The sequence below is a fragment of the Rhinatrema bivittatum genome, chromosome 3 (genome assembly GCF_901001135.1).
Source record: "Rhinatrema bivittatum chromosome 3, aRhiBiv1.1, whole genome shotgun sequence".
Lineage (NCBI taxonomy): Eukaryota > Metazoa > Chordata > Amphibia > Gymnophiona > Rhinatrematidae > Rhinatrema > Rhinatrema bivittatum.
In genome coordinates, this window is record NC_042617.1 from 551,874,288 (window position 1) to 551,897,701 (window position 23,414).

The 23,414-nt window shown below is 42.9% G+C and overlaps 1 protein-coding gene across 2 annotated transcripts in view; it reads left to right on the forward strand.

The window, feature by feature from the left end:
• The window catches only part of GOPC (golgi associated PDZ and coiled-coil motif containing), a 110,464-nt gene that overhangs the window by 76,006 nt on the left and 11,044 nt on the right, over positions 1-23,414 (forward strand). For both annotated transcript variants that reach the window (XM_029596436.1, XM_029596437.1), the window contains 3 exons: positions 2,411-2,576; positions 8,761-8,856; positions 9,355-9,519. In XM_029596436.1, the coding sequence (XP_029452296.1) occupies positions 2,411-2,576; positions 8,761-8,856; positions 9,355-9,519 (427 nt within the window). The remainder of the gene's footprint in view (positions 1-2,410; positions 2,577-8,760; positions 8,857-9,354; positions 9,520-23,414) is intronic.

A 23,414-nucleotide genomic window follows, 5' to 3' on the forward strand; every position in this document is an offset into this window, starting at 1 on the left:
TTTGCTCACCTGCAAAACATTTTGCACACAGCAAAGCAATCCTTAAAGGGAACACTTGGCATTGGGGAGAAGGAGATTGGGATTGGATCTTGAGAGGGGCTAGGGTTGGCTCTTGGGGAGGGAAGGTTATATTATTTAATTTAGTTAAAAGTATATTTCCTGACATTTTCACAGTCACGTGACCAGTGGGTATGAATATATGTGCTATTGTAAAATTTGGTTCGGTGCGCCACGAAGATCAAACAAACTTGAAAGTGTGCCCCGATTATAATAAAGGTTGAGAAGCTCTAGACCCCACCCACCCCTTTACACACAAACGGATCCCTGGTGGTCTACTGGACTCCCTGTCCCCCAACCTAGCCCACATTCCAAACCCCCTTTACATGAAAAAGTGACATTGGTGGTCCAGTGGGATTCTGACGTGCCTTTAGCCTCTGGGACCTGATGGCAACCATTTTTCCAAAATGGTCACCCTCGAGCACAGAGGCTAAGGGATGCTGTGGGCCTCCACTGGATCGGGAATTCCACATTTTCAAGTAATCGGGGGGATCCACTTGTTGACCAGGAATCTGTTTATGTATAAGAGAAGGGCATGGAAGAAGTCCACTATACCGCCAGAGACTATTTTGTGTTTAGGAAGGAGGTTTGGGGGGGTGAGGGGGGGGGGACCTGGCCTCTGGGAGCCGAATATTTTTGGTGAAGGGGGGTTGGTGCGGGGCTTGTGCCAATCAAGTATTTTATTGTTGCTGCAATGGCCGCCTTCGGGTGGAGGAGAGGGAGGGAAGGAGGATGACCACTTCCAGTGGTGGCAGGGGAGAGGGGGTGGAACAGGGGTTTATGCAGACCCCATATTTTTTTGTTTGATAACTACTTTTGGAGGGTTCAGCTCTTTTAAGACAGGGCCTTGGGTGCATCAGGACGTGCACTCGGAGGAAGTTAGCTACAACTCTTGAATTGTAGCTAATTTCAGTTCAAATAATGCGGCTTGCACATTTTTCAGCAAGCCACATTATTTGATTAACATAGTTTAAGGTATTAATATACTCATTAGCATATGGTTGCATTAATTTATAAAATTGCGGTGCCAGGGCTCATTTAACGCGAGTTATTTCAAACATCTCGTGTTCTGCCATTTACTTCGCGAGAAACAGCCTAATGCAGCTTAGTGAATTAGGTCCTAAGTTTGTAGCTGAGGCAGTAAAAAGTGAAGGAACTTTCCTAAGGCACAAGTAATGCAAGTGGGGAAAAACAAAAATTGCATAAAAATCCTAACCAGTGACTTTTGGATACAATGATGGTAGTAATAAAACAATCAGACCTAAATGTTTTTTAATTTTTAGTGTTTTAATACTTTTAAGAAAATCTTAATCTTTGAAAAAAGAACAAGACACAGCAAAAGAAAAGTACAAAAGCCCATAATAATTCATATAAAGGACCAAACCAAATCCTCATACAGTTATGGGCAATCTTCTCTAAGGTTGCTTGGTGGCAAGGTATGCCTGCATAATTGTAGGTAGTTTCCCTTTGAAAATTTGCTTAAGGTATAAGTGTACAAAAGTGGTCATGTACTTTATCCCTACTATTTCTGCAAGTGGTAAATGGGGATAAAAACACATGTACGTTGGAAAATGCAAATGTATGCGGGTTGTTTACTCCAACCTAAATACTCCCCCCCCCCCCCCCGGAACATCTGTCTCATTTTATTCTGGATTAAAGCATGCCCGTGGTGAAAGTCCATGCATACTTTTGGCTGCTATGAGGCATGCATTTTCCACTCTGGAAGATTCTTCTTAGTTATTTCGCTAGATACGTTTGAAAAACTGTACTCTAATTGGGAATCCAGTGCAATCGGTATAAGACATATACAAAAAATAACAATTAAACAAAAAGGAGGGAGGAGTACTCTACTGGTTAGAGCAATAGGCTGAGAACCAGGGAAGCTAGGGTTTAAATCCTGCATCTTCCTCATAGTTATAAGAAAAGATTTAAATGCACAGAAACACTAGCAAATAAACCAAAACAATCTGAGTTGTAGAAATATTCTTGTCACACTTTGCTAGCCTAATAACTGACTTAAACCCACATAAAGCTACTACTAATGAAATTTGTGTCTACAAGAGAGTGTTTACATATGGTTGTACTTTGCAATTATGGCCCTAAGCTAACTAATATTTTAAAAAAGGAACGGTGAAAGTGATGTATTCCAAGTCGAACCTACAATAATGTACGCTGATCTTAAACTCTCTGGTGCTTTTTTGAGATATATTTTAGTCTTGTGATACAACAATACTATTTGGTCTTTAAGTGTTATATTTATAATTCTAGGTAGTTGAACATAGACATGCCATTGATTATATATTTTCAGTTAGTATTTCTTGTGTTCACGGTTTTCTTCTCTACTAATATGAAGGGTCCAGCAAATTCAATTACTGGGCCGAGATATGAAGGGACCTGCCCATGACAAACTCTGGAACCAACTAGAAGCTGAAATTCACCTACATCGTCATAAAACTGTCATCAGAGCTTGTCGGGGTCGCAATGACCTGAAGCGACCACTACCAGCACCACCTGGACATGTATGTAGAAACTTGCTTTTCTGTTGTTAGTAACTATCGCCCCTCCTTTCTTCACATTGCTCTCTTACAGAGAAACCCAATGTCGGGAAATATATTTTCAAAGAAATGTGAATGCATGAAATTTCCTCAAAGCGTGGATGGGGGAGATGTTCTTAGTTTTACACTTTTCTTGTGTTGGTGCTAACTATTTTATGTTTCATTATGTTTATGCCGTTGTTTAAATGATTTTATTTTGTGTATATTAGACTATGTATGTTCTGTTGATTATTGTACCATGCTAAGGGCACATTGATGATCTATTGTGAAATAAATTGTAATGAATACATAAATAAAACTCTAAGAGACTTTACGAGGACATAAAATAAGCATAAAGGATTCTTAGTTGCAACAAGTGAAGAGATAGCAAAAGCATGAACTACCAATGTTTTAAGTGCCTACCTCAAATGACTCGATGAGTTTGCGGTTGCTAGAATGAAGGGCAAAGTAGGTAATATGAAACATTAGAAGCTGTAATGAAAATGGAGGCAACCATGTGGCTAGATATGTTTGGTAGGTTACAGTGATAGTATTAACTATTGCCTGGGTCTATCTGGCAGGCTGCAAGTACATTAATAACTAGAAATCCAAATGGAAATGCAGGCATTCATGTAACTGGGTCCATCTGGCAGGATTCACAGAGAACCGAAGAGGAGACCAGATGTTCGGGCAATGGCCATATTAGTATTAATAACTATTTAGAATATTGCAAAGTTTTATGGATAGATATGGGTGTGACTAAGTGGAGGATTTTGTAGGCTCATTTGCCTAAGATAATACAGTACAAATAAGGAAGATGATGCAAACTATCCTGGATAAGGAGCTAAATTTTACAAGCAGTCGTAATCTGTACAGTGGCTATAGAAATTCCTTGAACATTTTTCACATTTTTTTGTGACTGTCAGATTTGCATGAGGATTTTTTCCACTCATCAACATACCATACTCCACACCTTTCAGGCCAAAAGTGCTTTATTGGTGGACAAAGCATATATGTATAAATCTATTTCTGTGTAGAAACTGGATGGTTTCAACTCGTTTCTTGATGCTACATAGCCCTGTGGTTAAGACCAGAAATTCAAGTAAATCCAGAAAAATCTAAAGCTTTGTGGAGAATTACTTGGAAAATCAAGCCCCAATCAGAAATCCTTGTATGGCAGGTATACAGGTTGTTCTTCGTAGTCAATCTCACTACTTTGTGTAAAGATTAATGCCAATCTTGCCATCACTACCAAGATATTGTCTGTGATTTGGTCTTCATTTTTTCATCTATGATTTCCTAGCACCCAGACAGATGAATTCAGAACCAGTGGGTTATGCACCCCTATTAGCAGATGGAAACTGAGCAAAGCTGACGTCATAGTATATATATACTCCTACAGTAACATCAGCCTGCCAGTATTCTCAGTCTCCAGCAAATAGTGGACGTACATCTCCTTAACTGGGGATTGCTTCAAATTTTAGAAGGAGAAATAAAAAGAGATGTATTTATTTTATTTAACACTTTTCTATACCGACCTTCATGGTTAAAAGACCATATCAGATCGGTTTACATCGAACTGGGGGACTGAACCAAAGACAATAGTATAAAACAGGAAAAAACAAAGTTACATTCAACAAGGAAAATAAAACTTGGAGGCATAGACTGCTGGAAGAGAAAAGGCCTAGGAACGCAGAAAACAAGTATAAACGATTGGTGAGTCAGGGGAGGATCTTATTGGAAACTTCAAGGAGGTACGGAGATCCATAAAAACCTCGGCTAATATGTTTCAGGGGGATCTGAGAAGGCTTGATGGAAGAACCAAGTCATAAGTTTTTTTTTTTAATGTTGCGAGGCAGGGTTCCATTCTGAGGTCGGAAGGGATATTGTTCCAGATGGCTGGGCCTGCTGTCGAAAATGAACGATCTTTGGTCGAGGTGAGGCGAGTTGCTTTTGTGGGAGGGGCCTGTAGAGTTCCTTTATATGCTTTATATTCACCCCGCTTTCCTGCGGTGATACCAAATGGTTCGTCTCCCAGTTTAGAATTCCTGAGGTGATTTCCGTGGTCCCTCAGATGAGTACCTTGGTCCAGTAGCTGGTTTTCTAGGCTAGTGTGGACTTAGCTGTTTAAAACAGCTGAAAGGCAGTAGGTGCAGGAAGCCCTCTCCCCCTGCAGCCAGAGACCATCTTTGTACTCAGCTTCAGGAGAAAGTTTCTCTCATTGAAACAGCCACATTGCTGATGAGTATGGTATGGTCTCCTCTTCAACAGGACTGAGTGTCAGCAGGTTTGGCCCTGGTCTTTCTTAGAGACATGGCTGTTGCGGTGCATGTGGTTCCTCTAAGCAGTCTGCACATGTAGGCCCTTCAGTGGGGCCTCTGATGCCATTGGGATCAGCTCTATCGACTATTATCCCACCAAATCTGACTCCCAGGATGAAACTATTCCTTGAGTGATTGATGAATCTGGAGGTTCTAAATTTGGGTCTTACATTGCACAGTCTGCTGCATCAAATGACACTGTCTATCAATGAATCCACCAAGGGGTAGGGGACGTACAGTGCTGCGACATGTAGAGACTATTATAACCACATATATTTAGCTGAGATTGTTTGTATCCTAGCAGTAAACCAATTCAAATTCACTAGAGACAGAATTATATTACATCTTTTTTTTTTTGTTTCCAATATAGATATGTATTGTGACATGCTGTAATTCACAATGAATGACAGTTATGTGAGACATGTCTTAGGCAATAGCTATCAATCATTGTAAATTTGGGAAATGCCTATATCACTGGTATCAGAATCGGAACAACTTACACTTTTAACAAATATCTAACTGCCTTAAAGGAGCTATGGATGTATGTGTATGTCAGTGAACTAAATAGCAAATGGTTCTGAACCAAAGATGGATGCCACAGCAGTACATGAGAGAAAAAACTGTTTTGTTTTGTTTTTATCTGATATGGCTAGCCCCCCCCCCCCACCCTCCCAGGAACAGGAGATAGGGGATCACTTCTCTTTATTGGAGGTGGGTCGAGATCATGTCAGACCAGTGGGTTCTGGAGGTGATAAGAGATGGCTATGCTCTGGAGTTTCTCAACCATTCCTCGGGACGTTTTCATGGTGTCTCTATGCAACTTCCAGCAGAAGAGACAGGCAGTGGAGTGTACGCTGTGAAGGCTCCTCAACCTGTGATCCCAGAGTCCATGTCACAAGAAAATACGAACCAATATTCCATTTTTGTTGTACCCAAGAAGGAGGATTCCTTTCGCCCCATCCTGGATCTCAAGGGAGTCAGCTGTCCGTTACGAGTGATTCGTTTCAGCATGGAAACCTTACGCTCTGCGATAATGGCAGTATAGTTGGGGGAGTTTCTTATGTCTCTGGATTTGTCAGAGGTGTACCTGCATATTCCTATCCAGCTGGAGCATCAGCGGTTTCTGCGTTTCTCTGTTTTGGGGTGACATTATCAGTTTCAAGTGCTACCCTTCAGTTTGGCCACCGCACCCAGATCCTTCTCCAAGGTCATAGTGGTGGTAGTGGCAGTGATGAGAGAGGATGGCATCGTGCTCCCACCCATATTTAGACAATTGGCTAATTCGGGCCAAGAGTATGAAAGTCTTCAGGTCTCGCACAAGGTGTTCTCCTTGCTACAGAAACTAGGGTTGGGTGGTGAGCTTGGCCAAGAGCAATCTGCTGCCATCCCAGACACTGGAGTATCTGTGTTCATTTTGACATGAAGCAAGGTAGGATGTTCCTACCGGAGATCTGCATTCAGAAACTGATGGCAGAGGTGCAACTATTGACAGAAACAATATACCTGATGGTATGGTCTTACCTACAGGTGCTCAGGTTGATGGCAGCCACCCTAGATGTGGTTTCATAGGCAAGGGCGCATACACATCCTCTTCAGCGCACACTACTTGCACGTTAGAGTCCACAGTCTCAGAACTACTCAATACAGCTTCATTTAGCAGTGGAGAGCAGCATACAACTGCAGTGGTAGTTGCAAGTGGAGTATCTTAAGGAAAAGTGTTCCCCTATGAACACAGGCCTGGCTAGTACTCATGATGGATGTGAGCCTCCAGGGTTGGGAGGCTCACTGTGCAGGTGCACTGGAGTACAGAAGAGACTCTCTGGAGCACCAATCGGCTGGAAGCCCATGCCGTTCGATTGGCATGCTTGCAATTCGTCGACTGCTTGCAGGGTTGAATGGTCCGAATAAAGTGTGACAACAGTGGCTTACATCAGTCGCTAGGGAGGAACCAAGAGCTAGCAAGTGTCACAGGAAATAGGCCAGCTCATGGAATGGGCAGAAGTACATCTTCAGGAGATCTCAGCCTCATGCATTGCAGGAAAAGGCAATGTAAGAGCTGACTTTCTTAGCAGATAGAGTCTGGATCCAGGAGAATGGGAACTGTCAAACGTTCCAGCTCATAGTGGGCCACTGGGGCTTCCTGTTTCTAGACTTGCTGGTGACATAACACAACGCAAAGGTTCCTCGCTTCTTCAGTCATAGGAGAGATCTGAAGTCTTTGGGCATCAATGCCATCATCCAGGAGTGGACAGAAGGCAAGCTTCTGTATGCCTTTCCCCCATGGCCCATGTTGGGCAGAATGATTGAGGATCAGGAGACACACAAGGATGGTGCTTCTGTTGGCACCAGATTGGCCCAGGAGGCTGTGGAATGCAGATCTGCGAAGGTTCCTGGTGGACTCTCCTCTCCGAATACCAGTTCACAGAGATCTGCTGTGGCAGAGGCCTATTTTTCATGAAGATCTGACTCGATCTGACTCAATTTTGTTTTACGGTATGGCCCTTGAGAGGTCTCTGTTTGCTGAAGCATGGATACTTCACTGCTGTGATTTCCACTTTACTTCAGTGCAAAAGTTCTCCTCTTCCTTAGCCTATGTTCGGATTTGACGAGTGTTTTCCCTGCCAACACTGGACAGGGAGAGAGACGTGGATGAATATCTCGTGTTACGGACCTTGGATGTCAAGCAGTATATCATGAGGTATTTGAAGGTTTCTAAACCTCTCAGGCAGACTGACCAGCTATTTATATTCCACAGTGGGAGTAAACGGGGTGAGCCGGCGTCGCGGGCTACAATAGCCCACTGGATTAAAGAGGTTATTTCTATCGTGATGTGGATGCTGAGCAGCTGCTGCCTAGTCAGGTTAGGGCTCAGGCAGTGTCAAGTGTGGAGATTAGATTGTTGTCTCCCGTTGAGATTTGCCGTGCTGCGACATGGTCCTCCTTACATACCTTTTCCAGGCATTACCGTCTGGATGTGCAGGCCTGGGAGGATGCAGCCTTCGCGTGTGTGGTGTTGATTGTACAACAGGAAGACTCCTGACTGGTTCAAGATTAGCTTTGGTACAACTAATTTGTTGTGGCTTAACCTGTCTGAATGCTAAGAAAGGAGAAATTACTACTTAGCTGATAATTTCCTTTTCTTTAATGAAGACAGGTTAATCCACCTTCCCGCCTTTTGCTGCCAGGTGGTGATGCGATTGTCCTCCTGAGTGGCTGTGTTTCTGGAGATCCAGAGCCTAGATTAGTGAAATTACACTCCTTGTCTGAGTTCAGTATTTCTGTTAACTGAGTGCTTGAGTGATTCTATTAATAGTTATGGTCATGAATTGTTTAGTTATCCACAGCTGGCTTTTGCAGAGAATACTAGCGGGCTGACATCAGTGCAGGGGTATATATACCATGACAGCTTTGCTCAGTCTCCATCTGCTGGTAAAGATGCATAACCCAGTGGTTGTGGATTAACCTGTCTTCCTTAAAGAAAAGGAAATTATAAGGTAAGTAGTAATTTCTCCCTCTTCCTGATGTTCATACACACCCCCTCAAGCAGTATCCATCAACTTTATCACCTGTAGTACAGCATGGTCATTTGTGGTTCTTGAAAGCTGGTATGGTCACCTTCCTGTTTCCATTAGATTTTTCTTAGATTTTACATTTTTTCATTACATGAGATAAGAAATTTCCAAAATACCTGATACCTCTGGAAGAGAGGTAAGAATTGTATGCTGTCTAGTTATTAATATATATATAATATATTATATAGCGTTTACCCGTGTTTCAATTAATTTACAAAGTAAATCACTTCTGATCTTGTTTATATATATATATATATTTTTTTTTAATTTTGCTAGGATTCAGACTGCTTAAAGAAGAGCCAAGGTGTTGGCCCAATCCGGAAGGTGGTTCTGGTTAAAGAGGATCATGAAGGACTAGGCATTTCTATTACAGTAATTCACTTCTTTAAAATTTCCTCCTCCTCTGCCTAACATATGTGGATAGCTTCCGTCTATAGATACCATCCTTATTTGCCTCAAAGATGCAGTTGTCACTATGCTCCGAGCTCCCACTGGCAATTATGGAAAACATCACTGAAACCTTTGCGTATTTGTAATTGTATTGGGATGGTAGAATACATATTCAAATCTTCATTAGAAAAGCTTTTTTTTTTTTTTTTTTATTATTATTTTTACTACATGCCAGTTTGATTAATTTTGTCTTTCTTGAAATTATATCCACTTGAGATCAAAACTGAAAAATGTCCACTATCTTTGTGGCAAAAGCTTTAAACCACAAAATGTGGCTTTTCCTGTCAAAAATCCAGTCCTAACTTTGAACTCAAATGAAGTACAGGCGTGAAAAATGAGCCATAAAAGTCGTGTATTATTTCTTGGTAAATGATAGCGCTTGCTACATGTGCTGAACTTTCTTCATTGTAATTTTGGCAGGGTGGGAAAGAGCATGGTGTTCCCATCCTCATCTCAGAAATCCACCCTGCACAGCCTGCTGATCGATGTGGAGGGCTGCATGTTGGAGATGCTATCCTGGCAGTGAACGGCATTAACTTGAGAGATGCCAAACACAAAGAAGCTGTAACTATCCTTTCACAGCAGGTAACTAGAGAAGAAGGTTGGATTTAATGGACCTCTGGTCTTTTTTTTTTTTTTTTCCAATCTAATCAATTGTGTAACTTGTATCGCCAGACATCTGCTTATGTGCATTTAAGATGCTAGAGGACATCCTGGTAAAGTCGTAGCTGATAAGACATTGCCGTACATTTATGGTAATCTCACTAAAGATAGCAAATTACTGTTTATATTTGGGGACAGGTTTAAATGTTGCAGAAAAACAAAAGAAAACCAAAAATGCAAGAAAACTGCAAATTCATTTGCTTGTTCAATTTTGCAGCAATGCAGCCTTTGCCCAAGAGATTCAGCTGTCTGCAACTTCAGGAAGGAAAAACAAGCCACAAAAAAAATTGTGGAAGTAAAACGTTGTGCAAAAGAAACCAGTATTGAGGATTCCCCCCCACACCCCCTTTTTGGAATAATTTCCCTTTCAGAAACTGCAGAAAATTTAAAAAAATTTGAGGACAAAAATTTGTAACATAAACTCTTTCACAGGCTTTTTGCATTTTTTTTTTTGCCTGTTTATTAATTTTTTCTTTGAAAACTAAAATGCAGATGCTTATCTTACCTGAATGATAAAGGAGTGATGGGAGCAATGATCACCCTAAAGTTAAACATTAGAAACTGTTATTATATTTGACTAAGGTGTTGCCAGCAGAGAATTTTCACCTTTCTGTTTTCATACTGTTCATGGTGCTTTCAAAGTTTCAGGTAAGCTGGTCAGTTGATATTGTTAGTGTGTATATTTTCAAAATCTGTGTAGATGGGAAAACACAGAAGCAAGATTTATTTAATTAAAACTTCCGTGTCACTTCTCTAATTCATTAGAACTTCCTGAGGCAATGCACAATTATCATTGAATATATATACAAACTGTTAAAATTAAACTAAAATAAAAAGTAAAAACAAACTGCACAATTTTAAAAGTGCCACGCGCATAAAAACTGAGGTCACGTGCATGACTGGGCCTTGTGCGTACCGTGCACATTTTAGAACGGGTCTGGCCCCGCACGTAACCCCCATTCCCTGCAAATACCCGGATCAGTCCAGACTCCTGGGTTTTGCCTCCCCTCCAGTAGATGGAGACAGAGAAGTTTTGGCGGACTCTGCCCTATACCCTGAGGTGCCACCTACAGTCTGTCAGTATTTCTCTGTCTCCAGCAGATGGTGGAGGTGCAAAACCCTAGTGTTTAGTTACAAAAAAAAAAAAGAGCATAAAAGGATTAGGTCACAGTTTTATCTGTGGAAATAGGTTTTAAAAAAGAAAAGAGAAATGTCAAGGAGAAAAAGAATTTTCTACAAGCTCAAGACAGCCTCCTTGGGGGTTAGCAGGTCCTAAGGGGACCATCCCCCCTGGTACCTGAGGCAGTTGGAGTGGGGGTTGAGGACCCTGTTTTTCACTCCGTCCCATAGTGCTTTGGGATGATATCGGAAAGCCTGGATCACTCACCCCAGGAGGCACAGGACCCAATGACGCTTTCTTCCAGGTTGTAAAAAAAAAAATAGTAATAATAATAATAATTTAGAAAGCAGAGCTTTTGCTGACTGGGCTGTTCTCTCCGTTTTCCTTCTGTGGAGCGCTAACACTGGGGGTGAGCTGCGCTCAAGGTTTTTGTTTTTCTTTCTCCTTTGCAGTTTTCTGCTGCAGGCAGCCGATCCAATGCTGCATAGTGCGGCCTGTAGAGCGTGCGGAGACACGCATCTCTAGGGAAGGCCTATGCTCTGCCTGCCTCCTCAGCCAGAATTCAGAAATCTAAGCCGTGCCGTGAGTCGGGGAAACTTGGCCGGCCACGGCGCAGCACTCCAGACCGTGGGAACGGAGGCCATTTTGGCTACATTTTGCACGGCTGAGGGTGCCGCGGGGGGAGGGGAAGTCTCCCCCTCCGAGGGGGGCACATCCTGATGACAGCCCGGACAATTCAATTCTGCAGGCTATGGAGGGAGATGACCCTAAGGTAGTCCGTCTCTTCAGGCGGATGAATTGGGCCTGCTCATTCCGGCAATTCTGGAGGAATTGGGTATTGAGACTCTGCAGGAAGATTCCCAGATGGGGGAACATTGATCCTGTTATGGTGGACCTTCGGGGGCTAACCAGATCCTTCCTTTTTCATCTCTCAGTAACCGACCTGCTGTTTCGTGAGTCTCTTTGGGATTGAAGGTCAGCAAGGCGATGGATAAGCTGTATCTGTCACTCGAGGAAACCCTGGACCCTCTTCGAGTTCCCAGGGTGGATTCGGCGGTGTTGGCTGTAACAAAAAAGACCACCATCCCAGTGATGGGCGCAATGGCGCTTCAAGATCTACAAGATCACAAGCTAGACGTTCAGCTCAAGCTGCCATGTGCAGCAGCTTCTCTTTGAGGGCAAGCCTTCGTTGGGTCCAACGATTACAGAGTGTTTCGTCTCTCTCGGAAGAGGAGGCAGTTCAAGTGGGACGTTTGAAAAACCCCTGTGGCCTACAGTGCTGATGCCCTGTATGACCTCCTATGTACTTTGGCCCGATCTATGGTGTCAGCTGTCTCGGCCTGCAGACTACTCTGGTTGAGAAACTGGTCTGCAGATGTCTCCTCCAAAGCTCAGTTGGGCGCTCTACCATTTAAAGGCAAGCTACTTTTCGGAAAGGACTTGGAAGATCTGATCCAATCCTTGGGGGAGAAAAAGGTCCATCGGCTGCCAGAAGGTAGATCCAAGACGAGAGTTTCCTTTCCTCCTTGACCCCGGTTCAGGGGAATCGGAGATTTTGGTCTTCTAGATCGTCTGGTTCCTCGTCTAGGCAATATTCCAACCGGCAGCAGTCCTGGTCGCAGTCCTTTCGAGGCCGTCACTTCGGCAGGCATGGGTCAACCCAGTCCGCAGGAGTGCCTAAGTCCTCGCAATGAGATGAGGCCCCTTCCTCTGTTCCAGTTGTGGGAGGCAGACTGTCCCTGTTTTACGAGGAATGGACCAAGCTGACATCGGACCAGTGGGTCCTCAATGTGATAAGGCACAGCTATGGTTTAGATTTTGTTCGGCGCCTTCGAGACCGCTTTCTCATCTCCTCATGCTCGTACGCGGAAAAGCGTCGGGTGGTGCAGGATACATTACAGCGCCTTATCGAGCTCGAAGCCATTGTTCACGTGCGTCCCGCGGAACAGCGGAAAGGCCATTATTCTATTTACTTCGTGGTGCCAAAGAAAGTGGGCACCTTTCAGCCCATTCTCGACTTGAAAAGGGTCAACAGATGCCTTTGAGTGTCGCGGTTTCACATGGAGACCCTGAGGTCAGTCATTGCTTCAGTGCACGTGGGGGAATTCCTTGTGTCTCTGGATCTTACCAAAGCGTATTTACACTTCGGTATCTGGCCCGACCACCAGAGTTTCTGAGATTCTCTATCCTGGGAGATCATTTTCAGTTTCAGGCTCTGCCTTTCGGTCTCGCCACGGCACCCAGGACCTTTATCAAAGTCATGATTGTGGTAGCGGCACAGCTGCGGCATGAAGGACTCTTTGTTCATTCTTATCTGGACGATTGGCTGATTCAAGCAAAGTCAGAGACTCTCTGCCGTGCGGTGGTTCACAGAGTTCTTCAGCTGCTGCGATCACTAGGTTGGGTGATCAACCTAGCCAAGAGCCATCTGACTCCCTCCCAGTCCTTGGAATTCCTGGGAGCTTTGTTCGACATGCGGCAGAGGAGAGTTTTTCTGACAGGGGACAAGTTCGAGATTTGTTGTCCAAACAGCCTCCCAAAGTTTGGGACTATCTACAGGTCCTCGGTTCGATGACTTCAACTCTAGAGTTGGTCCCATGGGCGTTTGCTCATATGAGACCTTTACAGTCAGCATTGCTGTCCCGTTGGAACCCGGTGTCAGAGCAATTTCATCTTCCTCTTACAGAATATGCTCATTCCAGTCTCGATTGGTGGCTTCTCTTGGACAACTTGAACCGTGATGTCCCTCTGGAATTTCCCGTTTGGACGGTGGTTACCATGGATGCCAGTCTCTCGGGCTGGGTAGCGGTTTGTCAGGAGAAATCAGTGCAAGATCTGTGGTCAATGGAGGAATCCCAATGGTCGATCAATCGCCTGGAGACCAGGGCAGTTCGATTAGCGTTGCAGGCTTTTCTACCACTCTTGCGGGGCAAGTTAGTCAGAATTCTGTCCGACAGTGCGACAGTAGTGGCTTATATCAATCGCCAGGGAGGAACCAAGAGCCAGCCAGTGGTGGTCGAGGCTCAGCAGTTGATGCATTGGGCAGAACAGCATCTAGATAGGATTGCTGCCTTTCACATTGCAGGGGTTGACAATGTTCAAGCCGATTTCCTCAGTTGACACAGACTCGATCCTGGGAAGTGGGAGCTATCTGCAGAAGCATTTCAGCGCATATGCAACAAATGGTCCTGGCAAAATTTGCATGCACTGCCTCCATAACATGCACATTTTCTCTCATGCATATTCATTGTGGATATCCTGAAAACCCGACTGGCTGGTGGGCCCCCAGGACAGGGTTGGGGCCCACTGCTGTATTGGACCTAGGAGATCTAAAATATCTAAATAGAGTTATTCAAAATGAACTTGTTGGCTACCATTATTCCCCACTTGAAAATTGAAGATTGGCTAATGACCTTAGATCTTCAGGACACATACATGCAGATAGCTATACACAGAAACTACAGGTGATAACTATGTTTTGTAATAAACGATCAGCATTATCAATGCTGAGTCTCTCAGTAGCTATGAGTCTTCAGCAAATATTTGGCACTGGCAGCATGTCAATGTTTTTGTTTTTCCATACATGGACAGTTGGCTGATATCAAGCACAACTGCCCTCCACATGTTATCAAGTCCTACAAATATTAAGTTCCCTAGGATTTCTATAAACTACCCAAAATCAAACTATATTCCTGTGACTCATTAAGGATTCATAGGCACTATCTTAGACACAAAAACAGGGAAATCTTTTCTTCCCGTTCAGAGGAATTTGATTTACTTAGGCTGGTTGAAGAACTTGTGAACTTTCTCAAACTGTTAGGTCATCTGGCAACAACAGTTCAAGTTGTGTTAGCTCGCCTCCATTGAGACAGAATTGGTGGGATTTGAAGATATACTGGAATCGGTACTCTGAACCAGTACCCCACAAATACCAGTTTTGAAGCCATTCTAATAATTCTTACATTGGTGGACACTTCTGGAAATCTGTGTGGCCAGACCTTTCATTCAGTACAGATACAACAAATACTGACAACAGACACTTCCAGGCAAGGCTGAGGTGTCCACCTGCGTTCAGTGTGCCTGCAAGGTACGTGGGCTCTTCAAGAGAAATATTACCACATAAATTTATTAGAACTCAAAGCAGTCTTCAAAGCCTTCCTGATCTTCGAGAAATGGTAATAGGAACCAGTTTGCTAATCCAGACAATCAAGTAGACATGTACTACCTCAACAAGGAAGTAGGGAGCAAAACGTCTATGCAAAGAAACATGCAGACTGTGGAACTGGTCAGTGGAAAGACAAATATAGTTTGTCATGCATCTCCCATGGAAACTGAATGTCATAGCGGATTTTATTATTTATTTATTTGGTGATTTTTTTATATACCGCGGCACATAAAAAAAAATCACCTCTGTTTACAATAAACAATAAATTAGCAACAGGCTTTACAGATAATATGAAATTAAGGTGGACATAATAAGAATCATTTAAGAACAATTTAAGAACAAAAACATAATATAAATCAATAACGAAACCAGTTAAGAACAAAAAGCAGTTGAACTGTTGAGAGTCATATTCCATTAGTTAATGGCAAGTCAAAAATCATAAACGGGGGGTGGGCGGGTGAAAAGGAGAAATTAGCAGAGAGAGAAATAAATTGGGGAGAGGAATAGGTCCAGGGAGACAGGGAACATGTAAACGGCATTTCAGAATAAGAGGTGTTCATAGCGTATAAGCTTGTTCAAACAGCCAGGTTTTGAGGTTTTGTTTGAATTTCTTATGGCAGGGTTCGAGACGCAGGTCCGTGGGCATTTTGTTCCAGATGTTGGTTCCGGCTATGGTGAAAGAGCGGTCTCTTGTGGCAACGTGTTTGATGTGTTTAAGAGAAGAAGGGGCAAGTTTAGCTTGGTGGATATTTTTTATTGGTCTCATTATTATTAAGAAGACTCCTCTAACATCACAAATGGTTGCTACATCTCAGTACAGTTCAGTATTTTTTTCAGCTATAGGAAACACCAGCGATAGATCTCTTCACAAAGATTCTGAAATACAAACTTCCTCTATACTGTTCAAGGAGACCAGCACCGAATGTTCTGGTAATAGACGTTTTAGTCATTGTGTGGAAATCATGCCTTCTGCATGTCCTCTTCTTCCACTAATCTCAAAAACTATCTTCAAACTCAGTAAAGACAAAGCACAACTTGTCACCTCTTTTTGACCTTGTCAGTTCTGGTTCCCATGGGTGCAATGATTAGCAACAGCTCAATCAGTATGGCTGTGAATATTTCCAATTTTGCTAACTCAAACACTATCTTGTTTCTGCACCATAGCATTCATCTCTAGCACTAACAGCATGCATATTGAAAGCTATTATCCACAAGGCCTTTTCCCAACAAGGTAAAATACATTATTTTATCAGCAAGAAAATATTCCATTAGTCGCTCTTATAACTTTAAATGGACAAGATTTACCACTTGATGTGCTTCTCAGAGAATTGATTTAACTGCTCCACTGCTGTTGGACTTCAATATCTCCTTCTTTATCTTTTTCATCTCTCTCAAATACTGGCCTAAAGTCTAATTCAGTGAGACTCAAACTAAGTGCCATAGCTGCATACCATCATTCGCAGAGCGCCAGCCAATCTCTCGTCATCCCATGGTAACAAAGTTTATAAAAGCCCTATTTACCCTTTGCCCTCCTATTAAGGTTCCCCCAGCCTAGAAGGACCTAAACATAGCCCTTATTCAATTAATATCTTCATTTCAACCATTAGCTACAGTGGATCTCAAGTTTTTAATTTGGAAAGTAATTTTGAACAGTTAGGTTGGGTACTTGCCAGGTTCTTATGGCCTGGATTGGCCACTGTTGGAAACAGGATGCTGGGCTTGATGGACCCTTGGTCTGACCCAGTATGGCATTTTCTTATGTTCTTAGATCAGCTTGAAGAATAAGCGAACTCCAGGCTCTAGTTATTCAGGAGTCCTATATTAACATTTTCAAGAATAAAGTAGTTCTGAGAACTCAACCAAAATTCTTACCAAAAGTCATTTCTCAGTTCTACTTGAATCAATTCATTGTTCTTCCAAAATTCTTTTCAAAGCCATATGCCAACAATGCTGAGAGAGCTCTTTGCACATTGATTATACAAGAGCATTATTGTTTTATTTGGATAGAATAAATGCGTGTAGAAAATCTAAATGACTTTTCCTTTGGCACAGTAAATCAAGGTTTTACTAGTAGCAAAACAAATGTTATCTACATGGATATCAGATTGTATCTCATTCTCTTACAAACAATCTGAAAATGCTATTTCTGACAAAATAAAAGCTCATCAAGTGAAAGCAGAGTCAGCATCTGTAGCACATCTGTTTTACACCTATTCCATATTTTAAGTTACGTGGTCATCCATACATACTTCCATCAAACATTACTGTCTTGAAGAAGATTCTCGCAAGGATAGTAATTCTGTTTAAAACAAGTGCTTAAGTTCCATTGCCTTCCTACTTTCTGGTAGCAAAAAAAGAAAAAGAAAGCTACAAATTCCCTCTGCAACCCTCAGCTTGGTAGTATGGCTAAATTTATTCTGTTTTTTTCATCGAGAAAGTGAAGTTGCTTACCTAATAAAAATAAAAAAGTGTTCTCAACTCAGTATGCTATGGCAGTCAAAGCAAACAAAACATTAAGAATTATTAGGAAGAGGAATTTCAAATAAAACTGAGATTGTCTTAATACTTCTTACTCCATGGTGAGAACGCACCTTGAATACTGTGTGCAATTCTAGTTGCCGCATCTCGAAAAAAAAAATAGAGTTGCACTGGTGAAAGTTCAGAGAAGGGTGACCAAAATGATAAAGGACATGGAATGCATCTCCTATGAGAAAGGAATAAAGAGGTTAGGGCTGTTCAGCTTGGAGAAGAGATGGCTGAAGGAGGATATGATAGAGGTCTACAAAATAATGAAAGGACTTTAATCGGTAAATGTGAATCTGTTATTTACTCTCAGATAATACAAGGACTAGGGGGCACTCCATGAAGTTAGCAAATAGCACATTTAAAACAAATCAGAAAAAAAATATTTTTTACTCAATGCACAATTAATTTCTAGAATTCATTGCCTGAGGATGTGGTTAAGGCAGTTAGTGTAGCTGGATTTAAAAAAAGGTTTGGATGAATTCTTGGAGAAGTCCAAAAACTGCTGTTAATCAATCAGGAATAGCCACTGCTTGTTGCTGGCATTAGTAGCATGTGATCTATTTGTTTGGGTACTTGCCAAGTACTTGTAACCTGGATTGACCACTGTTGGAAACACGATGCTGGGCTTTGATGGACCCTTGGTATGACCCAGTATGGCATATCTTATATATTCTTATGTTAGCACTTGTTGTATGTTCTTTCTTTACTTTTTCAATAAATCATTACAGACTGTTTTATGCGAATGCATGTGGCAAGATTAAATAAATAAATGGGGACAGTATAGTTATGAGGTTGGCTCACAAGATGTATAACTGCAATTTATTTCAGAAAAATAAAACAGTGTACCAGAAACCTTCCATAGTGAAGCACAATATCTGCAACATAAAATTATTTTATAAAAGGAATTACTTAGTAATGATATTCCACGTCAGGACTCAACTGTAGTATTTAGAACCTCGACTGGGAAACCATTATCACAAAGGAGTTCGTCTCCACTCCATGTGAACACTTCAGTATAAGGTAGATGAGTGGTTCCCAAAAACCTGTTCAGTTGACCCTACAATCATACAAACTTTTGGGCTCTGCCCAAAAGTTAATTGTTTTCTGCTGTTATATGTAAGGGCTCCGCCCAAAAGTTTTTGTTTTTTGTGAACCGATGCGATGTGCAAACGGATATCGGTATAAAAGAGACTTCAAATAAATAAATAAATAAATACAGACTTTTAGCATATGTACAATGAATATACATTTGATATAACTGCATATGTTGCCAGTATATGCCAATCTATCTCAGGCATATTCATTTTGGATACATTGAAAACCCACCTGGCTTACAGTGTTGGTAGGACAGGTTTTGAAACCTTGGAAGTAAGTTAAAGGCCAAGCATTTGAAAGGTGCTAAACATTTGTTCTTAACACATGAGCATTTAATCAACTGCAGGACAGATGCTAGAGCATATAGTATACCAAACATTGCTGAAATGATGCAGTCATCGTTTCTTTTTATCCATCAATGTCCTTCTGGAGACGGCTGGTTGGTTTTGCTGTGTAAAAATGGGACCACACCAGTGCTTGATAGTTTGCCGTCTTGGTTACAGGTATAAATACATCTCTTGGAGGCAGTATCCTGATTCCAACAGTGGCCAGTAAAGGTCCATGAGGCAAATAACAAAATCGTAGACCTGTCGTCTATATTTTCAGAGATTATTTATTCAGGAGATCCAATAAGCATACAAACCTCAATTTTCAATTTCCCGACTCAGGCCGAGTTTCGTCTCTAGAAAGGGCTGCGTCAGGGGCTACAAAATAAGAATTGTAAAGAAGCTAAGATACACAATCTACGTGAGAAAGCTTCCTTGTTTTTGGATTTTAAAGAATACACAAGGTATAACTATGATATAAAGTAGTTTTGTGTGTATGTTATCTGCCTATTAAATCTATCTATCATATTTGTTACTATTACTGTTTTTTAATAAAGATAGTTTTTAATTTTAAATATTTAATTTTAATTAGAATTATAATACGTAGATTGTGTATCTTAGCTTCTTTACAATTCTTATTTTGTAGCCCCTGACGTGGTCTTTTCTAGAGGCGAAACCCGGCCTGAGTTGGGCAATTGAAAATTGATGTTTGTATGTTTATTGCACCTCCTGAATAAATAATCTCCGAAAATATAGACGACTGGTTTACGATTTTGTTATTTGCCTCCTGGCTTCTATAGACCGTCTTCCGTACTGCTTTCTGGGACCAGTAAAGGTCCATGCCTAAAAGCCCGGATTTTAATCCATGGAGTGGTATCTCAATTTCTTTCCAGTTTTTTTGCAGATATTAGACAACAGTATTCACTTTCACTCCTACTATTTGACCTTGCTATTGTACTCTTGGCTGCCTGGGGTAACATTTCTTATGCCTGTAGTCAAGTCAAGGGAGTCTAAAAATGTCTCTGTACGCTGTTGAAATATTGTTTACTTCCAACCTCTGCTCCTGTCCTCCTCTGTAGTCTGGCTCATAAAATATAGTAACATAGTAAATGACTACAGATAAAAATGAAAAGGCCCATTTAGTCTGCCTAACAGCAATTTTATGATCATTTATTCAAAGCAGATCAAATTCCCACATGGAACCCAGTTCTGAATCCCATCGTGTCCCATTTAGAAGTGCAACTGCCGCTCCTTGCAGGTTTCCCATGCCATCCTTAAAGCACAAAAGGTTATATGAGAATCTTTAGTTTGGAATAATTCTATACTGTGTATAGCGTACATGCACCGATCTGGAGGGTTTGAAATATTTTGTATGAGGGGTTTTGATGTTTTTGTATGTTCTGTATTTTTCTGGATTTTGTATAGGTTTTACTATTTATTCTAAGTAATATCAGTGTTAAAAAGTTGTTTGCTTGTTTTTTTAAAGTTCCAACTGACTTGATTTCCTTTTTGATAAATCAGTAGATTGTGACTTTTGTTAGTTTAGATTAGTTAAAAACTTAGGGCATGACTAAGTTTTTTTAATTTATTTTTTTTCTCATTATTCCAGAATGTGGGGGGGAAAAAAGCTTTCCCTGTATGTACTCGGATCAGTCCAGACTGTGGGTTTAGCCTCCTTTCCAGCAGGTGAAGACAGACCAAAACTGAAAGCATAACCCTTCAGTATTTGTCTGTCTCCAGCAGGTGCAGCAGGTCTCCCTTCAGTCTCCTCCTTCTTTACTTCTCGGATCAAGCAAGTACTTCTTCCTTAGGGATATTCTCTGACTTTCTTCCTTTAATAAAAAAAAAAAAAAAAGTTAGGGAGTTTTGATTTTTTTCTTCAGGAGACAGCTCCGTCTCCTGGCTTGTGCCGGACTCAGGAGGGCTTTGCCCCTTGTGCACTGCATAGCCTGTGTCCGTTATCACTTCCAGGTGTGGGGACCGAGTCTGTTAGTCCAGTTCTCATCTCCCCCTCCTCTGGCTGCCGAGGGGTCTTAACTTCGCACTGCTGTGCTCAGTTTAAAAAAAAAAAAAAGGTATAAGTTTTAAAAGTAGTCAAAGTGCTTTTATTTCTTACCTTCAGCAGTAGACCCATCTTTTTTTTATTTTTTTGGCTTCTTCAGGGCTTGAACCGGCAGCCAGACAGGCAGGAGTCAGCAGGTTTCCCCCCTGCTTCTCTCCAGGCCTTCAGGCTGTCAATCACATTTTTTTCTCTCTGCAGCTTTTTTTTTTTTCTTCAGCCATGCCGCGGCAGACAGCCTGCCTCTCCTGTGGGCATCCCTCCTCCCGTTTTTCTCGTGAGGGTCTCTGCTCTGCCTGCCTGCCGGGTGGAGAAGGTCCCTCCTCAGCAGGGCAGGCAAATTTAGCCCGAAGATAGACTTCCCCAAGCATGGCCAGGCCTTTCCTGGGTCGGGAAAACCCGGGTACGGCAGACATTTTGGATTTTTCGTTGGCTCTGTTTTCAGAGCTTCCTGGGGCTGGGGAGCTGATTTTTTTCTTAGTCACCCCCCGATTTGAGCTCCGCGGGCCCCCAGGAAGGGTTCCCTGACACCCCCCCCCCCCCCCCCAATCCCCGGGAAGATTAGGTCCCATTTTTTCACCTGAATTTGTCCTCCTTATGCATAATCTTATATAGCTAGCCTGCATGAGGAGGAGGAAGTTCCCCGTTCCGCACCATTGATTTCTGGCCCGGTTGAGGAGCCCTCGGGGCCGGCTCGGGTGGGGATGGTTCCGGGAGTGCCTCTGCCCCCCGTTTCCCCTGCGGACCCAGGACCTCAGGATCCTGTTCCCCCTGTGGCCCCTGGTGGGAAAAGTTCTCAGAAGAATAGAGCTTCACCGGGGACCCGTGGTGCTGGTAGCGCCAGAGTGGCTGCTCAGACTGTGGTTCGCAGATCTTGTCAACCTAGCGACGGATGGACCCCTGCGGTTGGGCCACCTTCCTCGGCTCCTCTGTCAGGGACCAGTCTTTTTCAACCAGGCCGATCGCTTCTGTCTAGCCGCCTGGCTTTTGAATGGCGATGCTTAAGACGCAAGGGCTATAAGGAGGAGGTCATCTCCACCTTGCTGCGGGCCCGGAAACAGTAGACTTCCCTGGCGTATCTGGAAGGTGTTTGAGTCTGTTTGTGCGGAGTCCGGTGTTCCCACACGCTCCGCCCCGGTTTCCTTGGTTTTCTCTTTCCTCCAGAATGTCCACTCCAAGGGTCTCTCCTTCAGTTCTCTGCGTGTACAAGTCTCCGCTCTCGGCTCTCTCCTGGGTCGGGTAGAAGGTCATTCCTTAGCGGGACATCCGGACGTGATTCGGTTCTTGAAGGGCGTCAAGCACCTACGTCCACCTTCTCGGCCAACTTGTCCGTCGTGGAGTCTTAATCTGGTCCTTCGGGCTCTCTGTACGGCTCCGTTCGAACCTCTCCGTCGTGCTACCTTAAAAGATCTCACACTCAAGACTGTCTTTCTTGTCTCTGTTTCCTCCGCTCGCCAGATCTCCGAGATCCAGGCGCTGTCCTGACGGGAACCTTTTTTTGCGTTTTTTTATTCCGGAGTAATCCTCAAGACAGTCCCTTCCTTCTTGCCCAAGGTTGTCTTTTCCTTCCACGTCATCCAGTCGGTGGAACTCCCTGCGTTTCCCCCAGAGGAGATTGCAGGTATGACTGGGGGCGATCTCCGTAAACTAGATGCAAAACGAGTCTTACTTTGCTATCTCCAGGTTACCAATGACTTTCGAGCCTCGGACCATCTCTTTGTTCTCTGGAGTGGGCCCAATCGGGGTAAGCCGGCTTCTAAGACCACTATTGCAAGGTGGTTGAAGGAAGCGATCTCCTCGGCCTACCTTTGCCAAGGTCGGGCGGTTCCTGAGGGCCTGAAGGCTTATTCACTGCGCTCTCAAGCTACCTCCTGGGCGGAGAGTCAGTCGGTCTCTCCGCAGGAGATTTGCAGGACCGCCACTTGGATGTCTCTGCATACCTTTGCTCGACACTACCATCTGGATGTGCAAGCTCCGGTCTTTGGTTCTTTTGGGCGGCAAGTGCTTCGAGCGGGACGGGCTCTGTCCCACCCGGTTTAGGGAAGCTTTGGTACATCCCACAGTCTGGACTGATCCGGGTACGTACAGGGAAAGGAAAATTAGTTCTTACCTGTTAATTTTCGTTCCTGTAGTACCACGGATCAGTCCAGACGCCCTTCCCCGTCTGTTGTCTTTTTCTGTCCTCTCAAAGCTTGATTTCCTTGCAGGTTGCAGATTTCAAGACATCATTTTTGTGCAAGAATACTGAGCAAATATACCGGAAGCCTTGGTGTTTTCAAGTACCAAGTATATGCAAGAGTGGTTAGTTTCTATCAGTTTACTCAATTGTTCTACAGTTGCTCCATTGAGCTTTATGGTTACTTGCTTGATCCTACTCTGGTTTTATTGTTTTCTGCTTTGACATTCGTTATACTGAAGGGTTACAGGGTAGGCTCTGTCCTCATATAGGATATCCTTTCAGTTTTGGTCTGTCTCCACCTGCTGGAAAGGAGGCTCAACCCACAGTCTGGACTAATCCATGGTACT